At 44.0% G+C, this 22500-nt stretch overlaps 1 protein-coding gene across 5 annotated transcripts in view; it reads right to left on the bottom strand.

The window, feature by feature from the left end:
* SASH1 (SAM and SH3 domain containing 1) overlaps positions 1-22500 on the bottom strand; it is a 260426-nt gene that overhangs the window by 26690 nt on the left and 211236 nt on the right. For 2 of the 5 annotated variants that reach the window (XM_055535907.1, XM_055535906.1), the window contains exons 9-10: positions 10523-10655; positions 4557-5392 (exon numbers count right to left, since the gene is read on the bottom strand). In XM_055535907.1, the coding sequence (XP_055391882.1) occupies positions 4557-5392; positions 10523-10655 (969 nt within the window). Of the gene's footprint in view, positions 1-4556; positions 5393-10522; positions 10656-15688; positions 16565-22500 lie in introns of those variants that run through there. The other 3 variants (XM_055535909.1, XM_055535910.1, XM_055535908.1) reach the window with 3 other exon arrangements.

The following is a 22500-nucleotide window of genomic DNA, read 5'->3' as shown; positions in this document are numbered from 1 at the left end:
CCTACCCCCTGCAACCCCCAAATCTAAGAAAAAGGAGAAACTCAAAGCATACTAATTTTTGTTACAATCTATTATCTTCTAAAGCAATTGGTAATAAAATCTGAATAACAGATTTGGGTGCCAATGTTTTGTATTACTTGTTTCTCTGAGAACTCCAATTAACAGCTATTAAATGGAAGAAATGAACAGAAAAGCACAATGTATCCTATAAACATTGCTTACTGAAAATAAATACACCTCAGGTATATATTCTGCAGCTTCCCTGGTAGCTCAGTTGGTAAAGAATCCGCCTGCAATGTAGGAGACCCGGGTTCAATTCCTGGGTCGGGAAGATTCGCTGGAGAAAGGACAGGCTACCCACTCCAGTATTCTGGCCTGGAGTATTCCATGGACTGTATAGTCCATGGGGTTGCAAAGAGCTGGACACGACTGAACAACTTTCACTTTCAGGTATATATTAACTGAACTGAGAAAGTGGGAACATCCAGGAAGGAAAATGCCTAGGGTTTTGGAATCACAAAGATACAGATCCAAATCCCGGTTCTACCACTTAACTTTCTGTGTGAGCACAGGTAAAATACTTAAACTCTCTGAGCTCTGGTTTCTTCATTAGTAAAATACTGTCTATATCCTATATTTGAGACTTTTAGCATGCTGTCTGGCACAAAGCAGACACTCCCTAGTGGCTCAGTGGTAAAGAATCTGCCTGCAATACAGGAGACATGGGTTTAATCCCTGGTTTGGGAAGAGCCCCTGGAGAAGGAAATGGCAACTCCCTCCAGTATTCTTGTCTAGAGAATCCCAGGGACAGAAGAGCCTGGTGGGCTACAGTACATAGGATCTCAAAGAATTGGACACGGCTGAATGACTGAACCATCGACCGCCAACACCACACTGAGAATACGGTAGCTTGTCCTGGCAACTGTTGTACTGAAGTCGAGATTTAGTCGACATTCTAAATACGTGAGTAAAGAACTAGAGCTTAGTTCTGAGCCTTATATTCTGGGATCTTCAACTGTAAAACCACAGCAATCCTAAGAATGGACCCATAAGTGAGCGAGAGCTGGTATGACAGAAAGAAAGGCCGGGAGAAGAAAGTGCTACGGAGGCATTTCAGGATAACCAACATCCAGGATAGCACATAACTGTTCTCCTTCATCAAAGCTATGGCTGCCGTTTTAAATAGTCTACCATAGACACGACTTCCAATAGACATTACTTTCATTTTATATGAGTATCAATGGACAATGTGATTTCCCTTACAACTTACTCAGACCTATACCTATTCTATAAAAAGACACAATACCTCTGTAAACAAAATCATCACCAAACCCCCTCATCTGCAAGCAATGTCATGACCATCTCTCAAGGCTGATTTTTAACTTTAACTTTCCCTTTCCAGCATATAGTGCCAAATACATTTTCTCATTTCTGCAGAGGCAGTCATTTTATCCCAGTCGCTTTCCTGTGACTCGGGGCTCCACAGACGCAGTATGGCGTCCAGATGCCTCATCATTTTATGTGCCCGTGCCCCCTGCTTTGTTCCCAATGCTGACTGCACCACTGAAGCCCAGCATGTTATTTCTGATGCACGTGAAGTAACTGACAAAGAATTTATGTGGAAACTATAACTGCAATAAATTAGAAGCTTATTTCTGTCTTCATAAGCCTGCTGCATGCATTTTTTCCTAAAATAAGAAGTACAGAGGAAGGAGTGGACTGGTTTTCTTAACTGCCAACTAAAACTTCTCCCAGTGATAGGCTAAGATATTTGGAACTGATTCTTCTGTATGAAGGATGAACCAAATTTAACAGCACTGCTTGAACTAATCTATAACTTTTTCTATTAGATCAAGTAGTTCTTGAAGCAGCACTCTTTCAACACAGAAAACAGAAGAGTAACAGAAAGTAAACCAATCTTTGACGTCAGTGGTCTACATAAATAAAGTTTACATGAAGCTTTTCAAGTTCAAACATCTCCTGTACAGAAATTACAAGAAAATTTTAGATAGATGCTTGTGGATGAGGAGAGCCAGTCAATGGAATGGTCATGCAGTTGAAAACATGTTTTGGGGGGAGGTTGGATTTTTTTTTACATGGACAAAATTCCAAAATGTCATGCATGTCTGTTCCCCCAAACAAAATTGAATGACCAAATAAAAAGCAAGACAAATGACCGTTTCCAGTGAGTACAAAGCATTGTCATTTCCCTGAGGTTTCATCAAGCAAATATGGCATATTTTGAAAGACAAAAAGATTAAGCTTGAAGAGTAAAGCAAAGTATACTTTTGAATAAAATGAAAGAGAGATATGACAAGAAGAATGGAAAAGACTTAAGTGAACCAAGCAAAGAACTTATCTTAACCTCTTAAAAACAAAAACGAAAACACCTCTTCTGTTAAAATATTTAACAACAGGGGTTAAAGCCTGCACTTCTACCACACGGGGCATGGGTTTGATCCTGGGTTGGGGAACTAAGACTCCATATGTCAAACAGCATGGCCAAAAACAACAGAAAAACAAAAACACTAATACTCCCCTATGTTCTCTGAATAATTAAATTTTGTTTTCTTGATTGTACAACTACAAGAAACAGTATGTTCAAATTTCTAATTTAGCACTGAACACGTATTTCAGCAAGTATCAGAACTGTCCAGTACTGCCTCAAGCTCACAGTATTTCAAAAAAATACCCAGTATCAGGTTGATGCTGGGGACAGAGGTGACAGAGTGCCACTTTTAAAAGTGGCGGAGTCAGTACACAAAAACAAGCTTGTCCAAGTGTCCATACTCAACGTCAATGAAGAAATAATCACGGGCCCACCAATGGCACAAATCTTAGAAATACAACTTCTAAAGAGAAGGTTCTGAGGAAGTTGTATCATTAACAATATAAATAATATAAAGGATATATATGAGCGAGCAACTCAAGTCAGTTGCAAAACTCCTCCATATTATCTGATTTAAACTCACAGGGGTGAGCCATCAATTCACAGAGAAGTGGATCTGATCTGTCAAGGTACAGAGGCAAGTAAACTAGGTAGAACACCTCTGAAGGTAAAAAAAAAAACACAACACAACAAATTATACCAAGACTAGGCGGCCACAAGTATTTTCCAAAAGATCTGTGGGTCAGAACTCAAGGGGTGATAACAAGAAATAGTAACAAAGAACTATTACTTTACAACAAAAACAAAACCAACCACAACTGCTGCCAAGACAAAGAATCAGAGCAAAAGCTGTTACTGATAACATTAAAAGTGTTGCAAGATTTACAAGAAGGTGAAAAAAAATGGAAAGTAAGACCTAGCGAGAAAGTCAACACGTGGGGATATTTGGAAGACCTAAGCGCTGGTACAGATGTAAGCATTCTACAAGGATGGCGCTGACCACAAAAGCAGAACTTGATTGAATGAATTTAGATTATAGTAACCACCCTGGGAAGTACATCTTACAAATGTGAAGAACTCTGGGAGAAGCCACCACGGGGGCAGCAACACAGTTATTCCTTTAGACCTTTGAAAGGGGACAGGCCAGCAGCCCCAAGTGGATTAAGTAGAGCGCCAGGGGCCACAAGCCCACAGTTCAGCCTCATCCTGTGCCATTTTATATAGGCTCTTGTGCAAACTAAAAGTTCAGTGGTAATTTCCATGGGGAAATATTTATATTCTCCAGTTCAACATAAGTCTTGCCCTAAAAATAAATTTCAGCAATTCGGTAATGAAATCGAAGACCATTTTCTTATTTGAAAGTCAGTACTTTATTCCTTGCTAGGTACAGAAGAATCTATGGGGCAGTGGAAGGCCCTTTTGTTTAGAAAGATAAGCACATCAAATATACTTAAGTAAAACAAAAGAGCCCTAATTTTTCTTTCCTTTTAGATTGGAGAACTTTCCCTTTGTCCCCCAGACATAAATGTATTTCACAATGTTTTTTAAATTGGTGAGCACGGTGATGCCAATCTACTGTGAGCTAGTTCTTATTGTTCTAATTAACTGGAGAAGAGACACCTCCTTGTAGGGCAAAACGTCCTTCTGTTTTGAATCAGCTTCTTGAGGTCAAGTGACAGGATGGCTGGGACTCATGGCAGCCACTTCTAGAAGGCCAAACCCCACCCTGTACTCTGAGAGCCCTTCTCTGAATCAGTTTCAATGTTCAGTTTTAAGGCTTCCCTGGTGGCTCAGCCTGCAATGCGGGAGACCAGAGTTCGATCCCTGGGTTGGGAAGATTCCCCTGGAGAAGAGAACGGCCACCCACTCCGGGATTCTGGCCTGAATGATCCCATGGACTGTATGGTCAGTCCATGGGGTCGCAAAGAGTTGAACACGACTGAGCGACTTGCATTAAAAATCCAACAGCTTCAGCTGGCAGGAGGGCAGTTGAGAAAGAAGGGAGGAGCCATTCCTTTAAGAGAAGTAGGGTTAGGAATGGAGGTGATGGAGCGAGGGACCAGGAGAAGAGAGGGAAGGAGCCAGGCTCCCGGCAAGAGAGGCCATAATGCTTGACTGAACGTCACAGAAATGACAAGGCCATCCTGGGACCGTCTGGGTGACTCACGGACTTCTGGTGGATTCTCAAGAGAACCCTCTTAGTACAGCGGTCCACCGTGGCGGCCCACTTCCTCTTGGCCTCCTCCTCCTCCTCCAGCAAGCACCGCCTCAGGTCCTGCTTCTCGGCCTTGCTCAGGGTCCTGTCCGAGGCAGGACGCACTAGCTGGGTCAGGTTCAGGTGGCTGTACAGGCTGCGCTCCACCACGTAGGTGACATTGAACTCGCTGACCGCGGGGCGCCCGCGTGCCCTCCTGCCGGGGCCGCCGCAGCCCCCGCCCCCTTTGGGTTTCTGCCGGAGCAGCTGCAGGTCGCAGGTGGCACTGTGGACGCCCTTCCTGGAGGGGCGCTGGCAGAGGAAAGCTCTGGAACACGAGTGATTAGCGTCCGTCTTCTTCAAGCGGATCTGCTTCCGGACACTCTGCACCTCCTCCAGAGATGCCAGGAGGTGGTGTCGCCGACGGTGGCTGTCATAGAAGCAGAGACCATCGGTACTTACCCCGTGGCTCAGGGACCCAAGCCCCTTCTTCATCTCCCCCTCGGTGAGGGAGCGGGACACCTTCTGGGCCTTGTCATCTTCCGGGTACGAGAAGAACGTCCCCATCTTCTTGGGGGGCTTGATCAGGCCCCGGCTCTCTCCTTTGCTGAAGGTTTTGACCAATTTGCGGCCGGCACCCCAGGTGTCCAGGCTACTGGACGATGGAGCAGTGGTGAGAGAGTCTGAGTCATCTTCTGGGGGTTTCTCAGGAGAAGCATCAAAGAAAAAGGGCTTCTTGTGCACGCCGGAGTACAGGGCGGACCTTTCATCTGGGACTGGGGAATTCTCAAACACCTGTTCCTCCCCGCCTGGAGGGAAACACACACACACACACATGGTCAGGGGCTCCTGTCAACACACCCTTGCATTCTTTCACAGACTTATCTTTAGATCCCCAGCCCCCACAAAAAAGCAGCTAGTCCATCCAACCAGCACAACCTGCTTCCACAATCACTTACCTCCCATAAACCTGGTTCCTGCTTACATAAATGCATATAAAAAAGAAAATAAACTGAGCAAATAAATGGTTTCATGCAAGGTTAATGTTAAAAGGTTTCAGATGTGTTTTCTCCCCTTCCTCCTCCTCTCAGTGTCTTTGTAGACCAAACACCTTTACAGACCTATTAAAATGCCACTTGGAAACTCTAAGCCCATCCATAACACAATATTCCTTAGGATTTAAGGATCATTATCCTCCCCAGTTTGTCAGTGCGGTACTCGGAAGCTAAGAATCAGAATCATTCTCCCTTCTGAAAGGTGCTCCTGTTGATCCGGTTGGCTTTTTACAGTCAGAGTGTGATGAATGCCATGTGGCTGACAGTGGTTTTTTTTATTGGTACACGTGCCATTTAAGTAATTAAATCACCAAGGGAGAAGTTAGGGTGAAGAAGCACCATAAAGGGTCACAGCCTGCAAACGCAACTGACAAATGGTCCCTGCTTGATAGGCTGAACACTAAAAGCTGGGGAACTGGATGATCCAAGCCAGGCATTCCCATCGACGCAGGCCCTGCTACAAAGCGGCAAGGGCGTTTAAGGGCCTGGACACGCAGGCAGCCTCATAGAGTGTTCCATTTCGTCTCAAGGATTCCAGCTCTTGAAGCCTTCACTGGAGCCAGGTATCCAGCCAAGCCTTTCAGAGCCCAGTGGAAAGGTTTGGACTTGCTGGCAGGAAAACCGAGTTCTTTTCTGCATGTGTTATGTGAACAGATGTGAGAAAAGAAGTAGGTCAAACTCTGGGTGTAGTGATCCTAACTGGCTCTTGTCCCTTTAATTATCGATATAAGGAAACTTTTGAGCACTGCGGCTTCCTGCCAGCTGAATTGTGAAGAGGAAAAAATACCAAGTTCCTTGGAACAGAAGGATGGCACTAAATATACCAGCTGGGAGGAGGGTGCCAGTGTGTGGCTAAATGTCAGTGATAAAGGAAAAGGACAGCTCTCTCCAGAGTAGGGTAAGATGAGTGACTGGTAACAGGCTTTTAAAGTTTCAGAAATTTCTTAATTTTTCCAACTGATGGGAATTACAGTTACAAATACAAAGAGAAAAAAAGCACTGCTGCTATTAAATACAGCCCAAGACTGACTTTGAGGTCAAGGAGATAGTGGTGGGGAGAGAGAGACTAAAAACATATCTGGTTCAAAGTTCTCCACAATCTGCAGCACAAATATATTCACTCGAGAATTATTCTTGGATCTTTCAAGGAAGTTTAAAACCCAGGGCTAAGGTTCTGATGGACACTGATCAGACTAGAATGCTTCCTGTTCCCTCTTCAGGACACCTGACGAATATGGACTAGAGACCAAGCGGCCATATGTTGCTGGAAATAAAATACGGCAGCCTCTTCCAGATACAATCTACCCTCCACTTCCAGGGGTGAAGTGATCGGGTTGAAAGGCACAGCCTGGGGACAGGGGCAGCCCAACAGCAGACTTCTCCCTAAAATCAGTCCAATAATGGACCATGACTTCACATTTAGCCCAAGTGTCCATGGAGGTGTGCAAAGGTCCTTAAGGTCTTAAGGGGATATGGGGACGTTAAGGACCTATCAGTCAGAACTGTTCTGGAAATTTTCTAGATTCTGTATTTGGGGTTGTCATCAGAGATTCCAATACTTCCGTGTCATATATGAGTTTGGAACCAGCTGGTTCACACATGCCCATGACATAAGTAGCTCCACTTCCTGGTTCTGGCACATCAGCATCTGGTAAAGAGTTTGCCGGGAAACAGGGCAAACAATTCCAAAGAGGACACCTTAGCCTGTGCTATGGGCAGTCCCCATGTGGTTTGGGTTCTTCCATCCTTGTCAGACCCAAGGCCTGAAATCCCAGTCCACACTGGAGTCCTTGGGGTTTAGGGTATTACTTCTCCCATTCACCTCTGACTTGAAAGGGCAACTATCATACTGGAAGAACAGCAATTAAGATGTGCTCAACTTCATCATCATCTGGTGTATGAGTTGCTTCTTGCTCACCTGAGATGAGAGTAGATCATTTTGATAGGAGGAAGGAGGTAGGTGTGAGATGACTTAAAGCCCAAAACACAGATTCTAGCTCTAGCCATGCCACTCACCGTCTCTACCACCGTGGACAACTACTTCATCTCTCTGAGTCTGTTTCCTCACCTGTAATAATGCCTACCTGTATTTATTTTATTTTAATGGCCATGCCATGAAGCTGGTAGGATCTTAGTTCCCCGACCAGGGATTCAACCTGGACCACAGCAGTAAAAAGTGCCAAGTCCTAATCACTGGACCACCAGGGAATTCCCAAGGCCTACCTATTGTAGTAATATCTATTATAAGGATATTGAGAGGATAAAATTAAATGACTAGAGATAGGTAAAGGTACTTTGTATGCTGAACAACACTGTACAAAAGCTAGTGATTCATTAGCAGGTTACAGGTGAAGTGGAGTAATGAAGGAAGGGAAAAGACACAGAAATGACTGGATAAAGGGCACTACCCTGGCCTGCAATGTCATATTGTCTGGGGTCACCCATGCACCAGATAAGGACTCGCTACTCTAGTTACAAGAGTAAGCCTGAGTGATGAATTGTAACTCTCTGGGCTTTTCCAAGACTCCAAAGCTGGGGAGTGAGAGATGGGGTGGGAGCAGAGAGTGCACCCAGGATCTAGAGGAGTCAGGCTGCTCAGACTTAATTCCAGGACTCTGTCCAGCTGGCTCGGTGACCATGAGTACATTACTTCCCCTCTTCGTGTCCATCTGAGTTTCCTCACTTCACAGATGAGGGCAGCATCAGTGTCTGCCTCTGGTGAGTATTCTGAAGATGACATATTACAATAAAATCTTAAGTGTTTAGGAAAGCGGCTGGCACACGGAAGGCTCTCAGGAAATGCTTGTTATTATTCAGACAACTTAGTATTGGCACAGGCATGTGGAAATCAAAAGGATCAACTCTTTGAAGGTCCAGGGGTGGAAGGAGGGATTGTGGGGACTATGAATCTCTCCAGCTTTGCAAAGAAGGTGCCCATGTGGCCTCTCTGTACCAGCACAAGCTCTCTTGCTAATGAGAAAGTGTTCTACCATGCAGAGCATGGAGGAGTTCCAGTCTAGCATGGTGGTGTTGGGGGCAGCCTGCAGCGGATGTCCTGAACTGTACACACACCTGGGGCCTCTCCTGGTGACAGCGGCAAGCCTGGTCAATAGCACCCCAGATGCCGGAGCCCAGAACTGCCACTTGGGATTAAACTCACCAAATCCATCTTCCATCTATGACATCTAATTCATGCCCAGATGAATCAAAACTCTATGCTAAAAGTCTATAGTTATTACCTTTTACCCTATAGCGATCTCTTTTGGTACACTTTCCCTTTTTCTCAACTACGCCTCTCAGAGATAGCTGAATCGATTGATTCTGACATAAACACACAAGTGAGAATATTTCTGTGTTTTTATAAGCCCCAACACACATGACTATCACATACAAAGGGGCTCCAGGTTGGTAGGCACGGGACCATGTACTTCACCCATTTATCTCATTTATGGACAAGACCCACCAATTTATGCATGATAGATGAGATTTAATTTTGGCAACTATGCATGAGGTTTGTTTTAAAATGAGATGCTCCCAAGGTTGAATGATGGCAATTCCATATGTTCCTACTTAATATTACCAAACGACATTGTGTGTGATTTCAGTAGACCTGCCACGGGAGAGAAAGTCAGACTGTGTGTTCTGTTCTGTGGAACCATGACAGACAGGCAGGTATTAAAACAGCCAAATGTAAACAGCACCACACCTGGAATTACCATGCAAAAGACACCCAGATGCAACCCTGGAATTAAACAGAACTCTAAGTTTAAGAAACTGGCTATAAAGCAGATAGTGTCTCTTTCCCTGCTTCCCTTGTCTCTTTCCCCTTTCCCTTCAATCTCCACTTTCCCATAGTAACCCCCTGGCCTTCAATATTCCTCCAGAGGATTAAAACCAATAAATAATTACATCAAACAAAAAATTTCAAAATGCCAAAAACAGCAACAGAAACCCTCATCTATGTAAATAAAGGGGAATTCAGTTCCCTCCAAGGTGCGATTTGACTTAGGTACAACAAAAGAGCCTCTACAACGGCATTCTTTAGATCTACATGTTAAAATTTTGAACTTCCCCACAATGTCAGTGTGACATTTTAACAAGTTATGTGCTTTTAAAAAGAATAAAAAATTCTTTCTAGCATTTCTTTCAATCACTAATTGTTTCCCAAACCGGAAATCTTACTCTTGTAACTTTTGGGGAGACTTTTACAAGGTGCTGCAAATGCACTTTACTAACAATAAGAAAGACAGACACGGTTGAGATTTAAACTGTCATAATTACACTTCAAAGGTTAACTATTCAATACAATAAATCCAAGTTCATGTCCCTTTTGACATTATGGCTTCGTCTGATGAGTGGCTTGTCCAGGAACCTGGCTCTTAAAGCACTTAGAATGGGAGGTCCTTAAAGCCTCTTTGGAACCTTGACTTGAGATCGTTAACAGGAAGAAGAAATCATCCCTCAGAGATCAGTTAGATGTTTGTTTGAGGTGGAGATATATTAAATTTGGACTAAATTCACTGGGTGAGAACCATAGTCCTTTAGGAGCCGAGGCTCAAACTCAGAAGATGTTCTAAAATAAAAGTTTATATAAAATGGTATAAGGTCCAAATGAAAGCTGGACCACATCTTGAGAAGAATTCATTGCCATACACTAGCCACTCCCCATCTTTGTAATATTTAAATAACTAAGCCTCCGGAATGCTGGAGGCCAGGATCCTACATTCCAGAAGGTACTCAGTGCTGCCTTGCTCACATGCAACCCCAAATTCCCCCTCTGCCAGCCTCAGTCAGAATCCATTTTTCCACTTTCGTATTTTCTACTGAGAGATGGACCCCAGATGACTTGATTTGGAATAAGTAGGGCGGAGTTTGCTTTGTTACCTTCTGTGCTGGGCTTTTTCATTTCTTCCACCCTGATGAGTTTCTTTCTCACTCTGCGAGTGGAGTTAACCAGCTTGTGTAACCTCTTAAACTTCACCGACTCCTCCGTCTCATCCTCCGACTGTTCTCTTGACTGGCAAAGAAACAAAGGAAAAGTTAATCAGATAATTGCTGGGCGGAGCTCTGCCTCACAGGCCAGTTTGAACTCTGGCAGCTCTGCAGCTGAACTTGGGGCACCAACAAAGCCGCCCAACAGGTTCATAGAGAGACACGTACCATCATCTTAAGGTCTAATTTGGTGGAGAATTAAGTCCTAGGCACCCCCACACACACCGATGGCCTGGCCCGGCCTGGGGTGCATTTGTTTCAATGAATTCCCGGTCCTCTTTGAGAGAGCTCTGCAAGGACGCTCCCCTAGGCAGCCCTGTGATTGCAGTTACATTGCTGTGCTTTGGGCCAGCCTCTCCTCTGCCTGGCCCATCAGGGCTTGCTGTTTAACGTGGTCATCGACTACTTCTCCAAACCCAGATTCTGTTGACTTGTTCCAGTCCTCCCCGAAAATCAAAAACAGCAGGGCAGGAAAACGGAAGAGATACAAAAAGCCATCCTCGGTCCCATTTGTGGGGACTGTCTCCCATTCCTCCTGCCTCTCCCAGTTCCTTCCAAGAGTTCCCAAGGAGAGCCTGGGGAAAGAGCCTGCATTCCTCCACGAGGGACAAGGGAAAAAGCTGACCTTTTCAGCCATACAGTCCAGTCCATATTCCCCAGCATCCCATTTCAGTTCTGCAGTGATTCAAGAATGCTCAGCCCAGCTGTTTTCCCTCAAGTATCAAACATTACAGAGAGGGGAAAAAAAAAATGTCTCTGCAGCAATGACCCAAGCGAAAAACAATCCTTTCCTTGTGAACAAAATGAGGCTTTCGTTTCCAAGTCAGCTCCAACATTCAACAGGCAGTTTCCTCTGTTTTATCTGCTCAAAATGTGAAAAAGCAAAAGGAGGCTCCAAGTCAATGAACGTGCTGCCCGGGTCGGGTGCGCCGGCATCCTCGGGGGCGCAAAGCCGGGCGGAAGTGCGCAGCCTCGGCACAGCCCAGGCCACTCCGGGCCGCTCCAGCTCACCCCGCGCATCCTGCCAACAACCTTCCCTCGGTTTCCTCCAACCAGACATGCCTCCAACCAAAACCAAACCACGTCTCCGAACCCGAGTCTAATATGGAGACCTCCCCCCTTCCAAGAAATGCTCTCACGAATCCCAATTTTATAGAAGCTAAATTGGGAAACAAGAGTGAGCAGAGAACAGTTCAAGAGGAAATGAGGTAGGGATTCTAGTAATTACTTAGGCAGAAAAATAGTGTCTGCTGTGAGTCCACAAATATTTCTGTAAGCACTCTGGCCCTCCATCAGGGATATACGACCCACTTCCTGGCCTCTGTCCTGGCCCTGGGGTTCCCAGCATTGGAGCCATTGTACTTTCTCCCTGCAAGACTATAAGCAAACCATTCACTCCTTAAAGAATAATTATTATAACCCATGAAACGGCAAGTCATCAGGAGAGGGGGTATTTCTCAGACTTTCCTTCTGTGAAGTATATCAGTATCTACATCCAATTTCCCTTAAAAAAAAAAAAGGTCCTAGGTAAAATGTAGCATACACATTTCTGAATTAAAGTTAACTGCTGGTAATGAAGAGTAGAAATTAGGCCCCCAGATAATCGTGGAAGGAGGATACATTGCATGCTGGCCATCATGCTTAATGCATTTGGTCTAAAACTTAAAAGGTAACATATTAAAATAAAATAGTAAGTACAGCTTCTACTACATAATTATCTGATTGGAACTTTACTTTTTCTTGCATGACTTGCTGGTGTATGATGGGACAGTCAGACTGGTCAACCAGAGGAATGAGAACTTGGTTAACCCCTCATTCTGGGTAATCAGCACCTGAACAAAACCACAGTGCATGGAATTACACATAAACACTGAAAAACATTCTGCCTCCTTGATGTCTCTCAAAAACCAAATACTTCTAATAGAAGAAGAGTCCACATTTGACCACGGAAAGTTTCTGTACCTACTGGTGGGCTGCCGTCTATGGGGTTGCACAGAGTCGGACACGACTGAGGTGACTTAGCAGCAGCATAACCCTCACATTAAAAATTCTGAAGTCATGTGGAAATGAAATAAGCATGTGTGTGTGTGCGTGCTAAGTTGCTTCAGTCGTGTCTGACTCTTGCGACCCTATGGACTGTAGTCCGCAGGCTCCTCTATCCACGGGATATGGACTGTAGCCTGCCAGGCTCCTCTGTCCAAGGGATTCTCCAGGCAAGAATACTGCAGTGGGTTGCCATGCCCTCCTCCAGGGGATCTTCCCAACCCAGGGATTGAACCAATGTCTCTTACATCTCCTGCATTGGCAGGCAGGTTCTTTACCACTAGCACCACCTGGGACACCCCGAAATAAGCACAGGTTGTTCATAAGCAAGATTTGGGCAAGTTACATCATAGAATGAATATCACTCATACCTAGCTTGGGGTTGCTGGTGGCAGTGTGTGTGTAGGGGTGGGAAGGGGAGTAAAAAGAGAAAGAGGATCTGGAAAGGGATAATACAAAAATCTTGAGTCATAAAGATACAAATCACTTGTAGGAAACACACTATCGGAAGGAAATTTTCAGGAAGAAATCAAAATACTTAAACCAGGACAACAGATTTAAAGGCAATGACACCTCCCCATCCCCACCAGCCCTACTGTCCTCTTCTCAAATTCACTGGGGTGAAAAAGAACATACTCCAGGTACTTATTTCATTACTTTCACACGTTCCATCTACTTTTTGAGAAAGAACTCTTCAGAATTTTGAATTATTATTTTAATTTTTCTTGAAAAAAATTAAAAGTTTGGAGGCATTTGTCACTGACAAATCACAAATCATGGCAACCAATAACTTTCTTTGCAGTAGCATGTTTGGGGATACTAGACAAAATAGATGATGCCGCACTATTTATACGAAGAGAAATGTAGGATAAAATCAGTCATTCAAGAAATATATGTATATCTTATTATTATCATTTTTAAAATAGAAAATCTCCTCTTTGTGAGCCCAGAAGTCACTGGAGGTAAACAGTATATCCCAAGGATGCTTTTATTGAGAGAGGTGTTGACTTCTCACTTCCTCCTGAGTCCAGATGAAGAACAGTTGTGAAATATTTGCCTTAAAAAAATCCTCTCCAGCTGTTTCAACATAAAGACTCTGTAAACGGCATGCATTTTTCTTTTAAACTAGGCAGGAAAGCTTAAATTCCTCATTTCATGTTTCTCCTTTTAAATACCATGTGCCACTACCCAAATGTTGGAAAAAAGAGACTTGTCTTTTTATTCAGAAAATACACCCCCAGAAATGTACATATGAGATGGGGGTGTGAGAATCTCTTTTAAGTTTTTTAAAATTAAGAAATAGATATGTGTATATATAGGAAATCCTCATACTTAGAGGAACTTTGTAGAAGATGAAGGAAATCTGCATTGAATATAAAATGAATGACTGATTCCAAGAAATAGACTCAATGCTAGTATAAAACCAGGCTTTAAATAAACTAAAGAGGAAAAAAATAACAGTATATGTTTATACACATTCAAACACAAGATGGTATCGCCTACCCTCCCTGACTTGGCCCAGGTCAGAGTACTAAAATAAACCTTAATTTGACCAGATTCTAAATTAGAAGGTGGAAACTCAATCATCTGTATACAACCCTTCACCTCTAAACCTTTAGTAGAAAAGGCAATAGATTTATCCCACCAGAGGATATGGAAAAGTGGATTTACAATATTGTAAATAGAAACATTTGATTTCCAACCTCTGTCTTGCAGATTTTTCCACCAGAAAGCCCATATGGCTCAACTTTTAATTACTTTGGCTAATGCTATATGTAGTAATTCTGTGGTGAATGCTTAAGTGTTTCATTTCTGGTTTCCATGGCAACATTACATCAGATTGCAGACAGCTGGCTCCACAGTTTTAAACCATAACAAATTGACCAAGCCAAGGCACAAAACTATAGTTGCTTTAAAGAGAGAGTACACCATTCTCCCGCCAGGGTGCTGAATGAGAAGACTATGGGGCCCGTTTGGCTTGCAACAGAGGGTGGAGCCTCCCTCTTTCTCAGCTTCTTTTGGAATATGTGCGTCCTTGACACATCTGCAATGTTCTAATGGGAAAGACATGGAGCCAGCACGGAGAACTTTTTATAACACAGCTACATTAAGGATAATCAGAAAAAAAGGGAACACAATTAATAGCATCTGTAGATACAAAAATGCGTGTGCCGGAGCAAACTGAAAGCATGGCCTACTGATCAAACTGAAGCCTGTCACTGCAGGTCGTAACAGATGTGTCACTTGCCCCTGACCTTGTAACAAACTGTTCTCACAAACGGTGATGCGCTAGAACAAATGCTTTCCAAAAGCTGCGTGGCAGAGTCCTGCAGGCAAAGCAGTAACCTCTTGTAATAAAGACTAATCTGAACTTGCAAGGAGCAACTAGAACCCTTTGGGGGACCGCTGGAGACCTTGCTGAGCACAGGATTACAACTGCGCCTTCTGCAGAAACACACTCACTCAGCTTGCTTCCCCAGCTCCAAACATGTCCCGACTAAGTCAACGTATCTCCCCCGGAGCCACGCAGGGAACATTACATTTATGCACTCCTGAAAAGTATTCTGAAATTAGCAAGGTATTCGCCTGTGAAATTCACACGATGTCAATGGTACTAAACCTTCATGTTAGGAGAAGGAAACCGGTCTTCTTTAGGAGAAAAGCTGTTTGCAACACTGCCCGAAGCCAAGTCTTCCGCGTGAAAAGCCTCCGCGAGTGGCAACTAAGCTCCCACCCCAAGTACACCCAACCTCTCGTATCCTGCTTTATTCTCAATAATAATCACTGCTCTCCCCCCAAAACCTATGCCTTAGTCTTGAATGAGCAAGCTAGGAAAGAATGCTCTGAGTTACAAGGTAGGGAAGTAAGTAAGGGACTAGAAGGAAGAATCAAGAGGAACTTGATCAGGAAAGGGGGAAGCACCATAGTCAGGAATGATGAGAAAAGCTTTTACTTGAAGTGACAGAAGCATAGGCCCCCCCACCCCCCGGCATGAAATGAGTCCAGCAAACTTACCGGCTTCGGCATTGAGCAGGCCTCCGGGGTGATGCTGAGCGTGTCCGGGACCCCCACCCCCTCCCCACTCGGAGCGCGTCTTCACTCCCGCTCGACCCCTCTGTAATCGCAAAGTGATGGTGAGGCTCTCCCGGACCATGCTCCCGGGGAGTTACATGATCGGGCAGGCTCCGCCGGGACAGCTTACGATCGGAAGAAGAAAGTGAAGACACTGGTTTCAATTAGCCGCTTGCTGCCTGCTGACTGATCTCCCAGTTCCTCGCTCACTGCATAACTTGTAAGAAAGGCATAAGTCATCAGCTCTAAGCAAATCTCCTATTCACCACAAGGAAAAAAGGGAGTGTTGTACGTGGCAAACAATCCCTGTTTTCACTGACGAAGGCTCCCTGACCTCCCGCTGGCCTCCAGTTCCTTAATTACTGTCTATGGAATTCCAGAGAAAGAAAAAAAAAGAACGCGAGAATCTGAGCAAGTCCGGGACAAGGACTCACCCTCACAAGTGACTGAACTGAAAAAAGATCTCTTTTGCAGATAAGTCTTCTCAACACCCCCTGAAGGGAGTCGTTGAGATTGAAAATAGACACCTTCCAAGGGCTATTTTTGAAACTCCAGAATTAAAACTTATGATTGTGGTTTTTCTCCTAAAGTTGTCACTTTCTGTCTCTCTCCCTGCTTTTTATTCTTTCCGTTTTAGCCACTAGAGTAAATGCAGGACGTTTCTCCTTCACTGATGCTTCTAAAACTGTCTTACCAAACTGTTTCAATGATCAGTTGTTTCGGAGCAGCTGAGTTCTCTTGGATTCTAAAATTTGAGCATGGGGACTCTGTCACAAGATGGTCATTTAATTTTCTCAGGGCTGTCTAGGGAGCGACATCACATGCTGCTACTCAAACAGAATATCATTTCAAAAGGCAGGACTGAAAACCCCTACGAAGAATCCAAAACATGGGTTGCAGGCCATGTCTGTATTTTCAGGGCTAAATTCACTCAGTTGGGGAAGTCATGTATTTCCATAGGTGCCTCTCCCACCATGCAAATCTTTATTTACACTATTCAAGGCCCCCCCCTACTCTTTTTGGATCATCACACAGCAGAGATCCCAGGGGGTACCACTGACCACCAGAGCTCCTTTTCCTGGGCACCTTTCCTGTTCTCCTTCCTTGGGTGCCTTGGTATTCTCTCACTCTGCATGAGGATTTCCCAGGTGGTGCTAGTGGTAAAGAACCCGTCTGCCAATGCAGAAGACATTAGAGACTTGGGTTCGATCCCTGGGTGAGGAAGATCCCCTGGAGGAGGGTATGGCAACCCACTCTAGTATGCTTGCCTGGAGAATCCCATGGACAGAGAAGCCTGGCGGGCTACAGTCCACAGGGTCACAAACAGTCGGAAATGACTGAAGCACACACGCGTGTACTCTTCATGAAACTCCCTTCCCCTCAATTTTTCTGCCCCCCAAAAGTGTCTCCTCTCATCATTTATTGAACTTTCTTCCCTAGGCTACCTCTTCCCAATTTCACAAAGCCGTTTCCCTGACGCCCTCTCTGGTTTCACATATGCCCCCTTCCCACCAGCATCTGGGAAGCCCCACGTGTACCACAAATGGTGACAGGTGCTTTCCCAATGTCAGACTTCAAACACTGGGATTTATCAAACGCTCGCAATTCCCAGCCTCTGGGGTAAGGATCTGCATGACATGGCCTCCCAGATGGTAGATGGCAGAGGACGATGGGGATGCTTCATGGCTTCCCTCCTGCACCACCCTAACTCTACCTGGGCTTTCTTCACCCAAGACTGACAACTACATTGCAAGCATCATCGTGCTTAGAATTCCTTAAGGCTGTCCGTAGACGTCTCACTTGAATTGCTCTGTCATTTCATGGAAACTAAGAAAATGTGTACGCCCCAAAGATGGTGGGGAAATACTCCTCGACGTTGGAGCTAGAACAGCCTGGGATTAATTTCCAAGTCCTCCAGCAAATCCCTCTACTTCTATGGGGCTTGGTCTACCTCCACGTACATTTGGTCTAATAACATTTGTCTTAAAGTGTTGTTGTTTTTACAAATGGTGTACATAACTGCATACAATTGACCACTGGAGCTCGGTAATAAGTGCTTATTACATCTGCATTCTCTCTATTGCTGATTGGAATTCAAACAAGACCTATTTTAATTCTTACAAACGGCTGTTTTAGTTGCCCGTGTAGATAGCAAAAGCAAGGAAGACACATGAAAGCAAGTGGTGATGGCCAACGTTTGAGGCTGAGTCTGGGCAGGTTGTTGAGATGCACAGATGATTCTGAGTGGCACTTGGAGCCAGAACACAGGAGTCCTGCAGACACAGGTTGAGGTCCCCTTTAAGCCACTTGTGAACTATCATTTATAAAATAGGCAGTGGCAAGCCCCCTAGGGTTCTTGAGAAGATGAAGGGAGACCTTGACTGGGAGGGGAGCCCGTTAGGTTGCAAAGCCTCTACAATGTAAGACTGCAGGAGGCAGGCATTGATGAGCCAGGTTCTGGGAGGCGGGTGAAAGATAGGACCTATCTCCTATTTGTCCTCACAGTGGCCTCCTACTCCTTACTCACCCTTTTTAATGGCCACAAGAGGAGTCAGATATTTATGGAGACACTTCATGTGGAAAGCCACATATGCAGGGTGCCCATGGTGGGCCTTTGGCAGATAATCCATGCACAATTTGAAGAAGTTGAGACTCTCCAGCCCCGTAGCTCCCAGCCCTTGCTCTGTATTAGAGGAAATCTCAGGATATTTGAAAAACTAGGCTGAGCCAGGCCACCCTTGGGAAGTTTCTCGGTGGAAGCAAGAAGGAAACAGGGTGGATCCACTTCACGAAGGAGGAGCATCGCTGGTCTTGTTCGCTGGGTAGTGGACTTGAACTTACCCAGCACACAAGAAGTGTGCAAATTTGCAGAGGACAGATTTGAGCATCTGACTCCCACCCTAAGGGAATGCTCTTTAGGTCCCCAGAGCAAAGTTCAAAGGCCATATTGTGAAATGTAGGCCTGAACGGTCAGAGCATCTCCAGCTTCTGTGTATGCTGTGCTAAGCTATGTGGATACTATGTGGGAACAGCCACTCACAGCACCTGGTTCCCATCCTCTGACTTCCTCACAGCACCTCAGACACCCCATCTCTCATGTGGCTGCACACCTCTGCACTTGCGGTTTCCTTTCTGGGATAATCTTTGCCTGCCGCATCTACTTCCCTAGCTCCTACGCCTCCTTCAAGATTCAGTTCATGTGTCACCTCCTCTGGAAAGCCTTCCTGGCCTTCTTCCTCATCTTCCTTATCCCAGGTGGTTGCACAGCAGCCCAACAGAGTATCTTAGGACTGAGCTCAGTATGTTATCGCATTATTATTAGCCCTTCACCAAACTTCAAGAAGACAAAGAAGACTGTCATCTCCATTTCTCTGCCTGTATTTCAGCAACATTTATTGTTTATCCCTATTAACACACGATCTATTTTTCATTAGAAATTTTGGAAAATATACATACAGGAAAAAAGAAAATGCTTATATTTTCTTAATCAGAAACATTAGTAACATTTTGGCTTATTTCTTCGTGTGCATGCGCATATGCACACACACACACACAATACACCTCTGTTACTTTTTTTTAAAATAAACACACAAAAAGAATGACCTTGTGATCTTCAGCGGCTCCAGCCCCCAGTTACAGTCACTATCAAGGCCCCCAAAGCCGAAACAAACTGCCCACTTATAATCGTGACCCTCTTTGAGAGGCATTGTTGCTCTCAGGGTTTCCTTTGGAGAAACACTGGGGTTCTCAATGTACACTGCTCAAACTGTTTTATAACCTGTTTTTTAAAAATTAATATGTTTTGAATGTCTGCCGACATCAACAAATATTTAGCAAATAAAATATTACGCTGCATTAATGATTCAATGGTATTCAGTCATAGATACCTACTATAATTTACTTAAATAATGCTCTCAATCATTGGAACATTTGCATGTTTCTAATTTTTCAGCATTATAAAAAATACTCTGATGAACACTGTGTCATAAAATTTTTAATGTGTCTAGTACATCGGGTTTTTTTAGAATAAGTGATTAGATTTTTGAATTGATGGGTAAATAATGGGATATCGCTAAGTCTTTTGATACATATTAATTTGCTCATAAGAAACATTTTATTATTTTAAATTCTCACAAGGAGTATAAAAAGAATACCTATTTCTGCACACAATTGCCAACAATGAACATCACGATATTCTTCTCCATTTACAATAAATAGATATTTCCTGATTGGAATCAATGGATGGATGTACTGATTTAAAGCATTAGGAAGGGAAAAGAATCAAAAGTACATGAGTAAGCTGGCTTGACCTGGACTTACAAAGGTTATAATCTAGAAGTCTGGGGGTAGGAAGGTCCCAAGAGAAATTCAGACATATGATTACTATAAGTCAACTGTGATAAATGGGCAAGAGGAACCAAGAGATACAGGGGTTCAGAAATGGGTGAACTCACTTCTGGTTGGGGAAACTGAGACATGCTTCAGTGAGGGGACAGGCACTCGCCATGGCTTTGAGGACATTTCCAATTTCCTGTATGAGCCTAAAAGTCCGCTGTTTACACAGCTCCCATTGACCTCACATGCCTGCCTATCTGGACAGTCAAAGAGGAGCTCAGCTGATGCTGCTCCCTTTATAAACAGCATGTGACACCAATCAACAACAGCTTCACGGCTCTCCTCTTCTCCAAGCTTGATTTCATAATCCCTCCAACATGCCTGATCTCCCTCCACTGGTCCAAGGAGTGATGCATTTGAGGTCACTCCCTACCTTAGGCGCAGTATATTGGCTTTCATATCAGCATTACCAGTCATCACCGTCCGGCCACGGCAGGGGCCTTCCGGTCACAGCCATCCAGTTAATGCGCTATTCTTTATGTTTACAGAAAAATCCGTTTCACTTTTTGAAGAAGTTAGAATTACTTTCAAAAGTGTTTATGAGTTGTCAGAGTAACTACATAAAATATGAAACACATTGTGGGGTTTTTTTCCCCCTTATTTCACAAAGGAGTCAGGGGAGGACTCATCTGTTTAGCAAGAAATATTTTGTTCATTAGCTGGTGACATCATTGTCCTCTGAAATGAAGAGATTTTAGTCAGCATATGGAAAAAAAGATGAAATTCCATTCTTCTCCCAGAGGTGCAGTGTAACACTGAAATAATCTCTCTGGCAGTTTCAAAGTTAACTAGTTGTCGCCAGATTTGAAGGCGGAGGAGAAGGAGGCAGAGGAGGAGAAGATAATTACATGATACTCGTATTTGTATAAAGTATGTGAGAATTTGAGGTAATGTTACCATCCCCTAGAGGCAAAGGCTTGTCAGCACTTAATTCATTGAAAGAAACTATTGAAAAATGAACTATAAAGACAAAGGAACAAGGAAGGGATACTATGATCCCCAATAAACTCTCTTCTTTTGCTTAAAACTCACAAACTCTAAATTGCTTTTAGTTACCCCCAAATAATGTTGCTACCTTCACTGTAAGGAAGAAAGAAAATATAAGACCTCAGGAATCTTACAGCCAAGTCTAGGGAGATTTCAGTAACAAGTAAGCTCACCCATGATGATTCTGCAAGTTTCCATGGAGCAGAGAAAATGCCTTTCCTTCTCGTGAAAGGAGTTGGGGGAAGAGAGATGTTAAGTGACGGAAAATGAACCGACTTCCCCTTCATTCTGTAAATCTTTGGAAGATTTGACTGCTTGAGATTACGTCACCCTGCCCACAGGTCAGAGACCCCTTCTGGTTGTACAAAATAGGGAAGTTGAGATGAAAAAGTTATAGGAAAGTAGGCAACAATTCTATAGCTCTCTCTGTAAAGAGTGGGGGAGTGTCACCCAAAACACATCCATGGTGTCAGGCACACTAAAGACTAAAGCCAAACACCAAACCCACTCATTCCCAAGTGCCTTCAACTCTCACACAGCCCGTGCCATGGAAAAAGGATGATTCCGAGCAAGACTGCCAACTAGGGCAATTACATAGGCGTTTGAGGCTCTAGTTTCTAGAGCTGATGGAAGTTTTCATCCCAGAAGCGGTAAGTCTCCCAAGGGACTGGGTGGTGTTTGCAAAGTCACATTGCTTTTATGGCATCTTAGACGAACTGATTCATGGATCAGGCATGATGCCTTCTTGGACAGGGTTGCTAAACAACCTTGACTAGGCACATGACAATGTAAAAATACGGAGAACTGGTGGAGCCTGCATGGCAACGGAGGGAAGGTGCAGATACCACGTTCTTTCCTCTGACCCAAAACTTAGGCCACCAATCAGCATGGGCATCTGTTGAAGATGGAGGTAGGTGGGCCAACGGTGCCTCCCAGAGTCATGATCTATGACCTTAACATACTTCTCCTTATGTTTGTTGAATAAATAATAAGCAAATTTACTTCCAAACAGAAGAAATCTTGGCTGAATCCTTAGAAAATGAATCAGTTAGAGCTAGAAAGGTTGTTTGTGGTCATCTAACTGGCAAAACAATCAGGTCATGATGACTGCTGAAAGCTAAATCACAGAATATTCTTCCCACAACAAGTAACAAAATGAACAGTGCCCTAAAAAACACAATTACTAAAAACTGGCAAAAATTCTACACCAAGAGCATCCAAAGGTACATAACCTAATATATTAAACTTCAGAACGACATGATCAAGCTAAGAAACAAATTTCTGAAGACACAGAAAAGGAAGTAAAGTGTGTGGCCCTCTCTATCTTCTGCTCTAGGAGCAGCAGAAACTGCTTCAGGAGAGGAATGAGTGAA

This window comes from Bubalus kerabau, chromosome 9 (assembly GCF_029407905.1).
Source record: "Bubalus kerabau isolate K-KA32 ecotype Philippines breed swamp buffalo chromosome 9, PCC_UOA_SB_1v2, whole genome shotgun sequence".
NCBI lineage: Eukaryota > Metazoa > Chordata > Mammalia > Artiodactyla > Bovidae > Bubalus > Bubalus kerabau.
The sequence above is the reverse complement of the archived record's forward strand: the minus strand, read 5'-3'. Positions and strand labels throughout refer to the sequence as shown.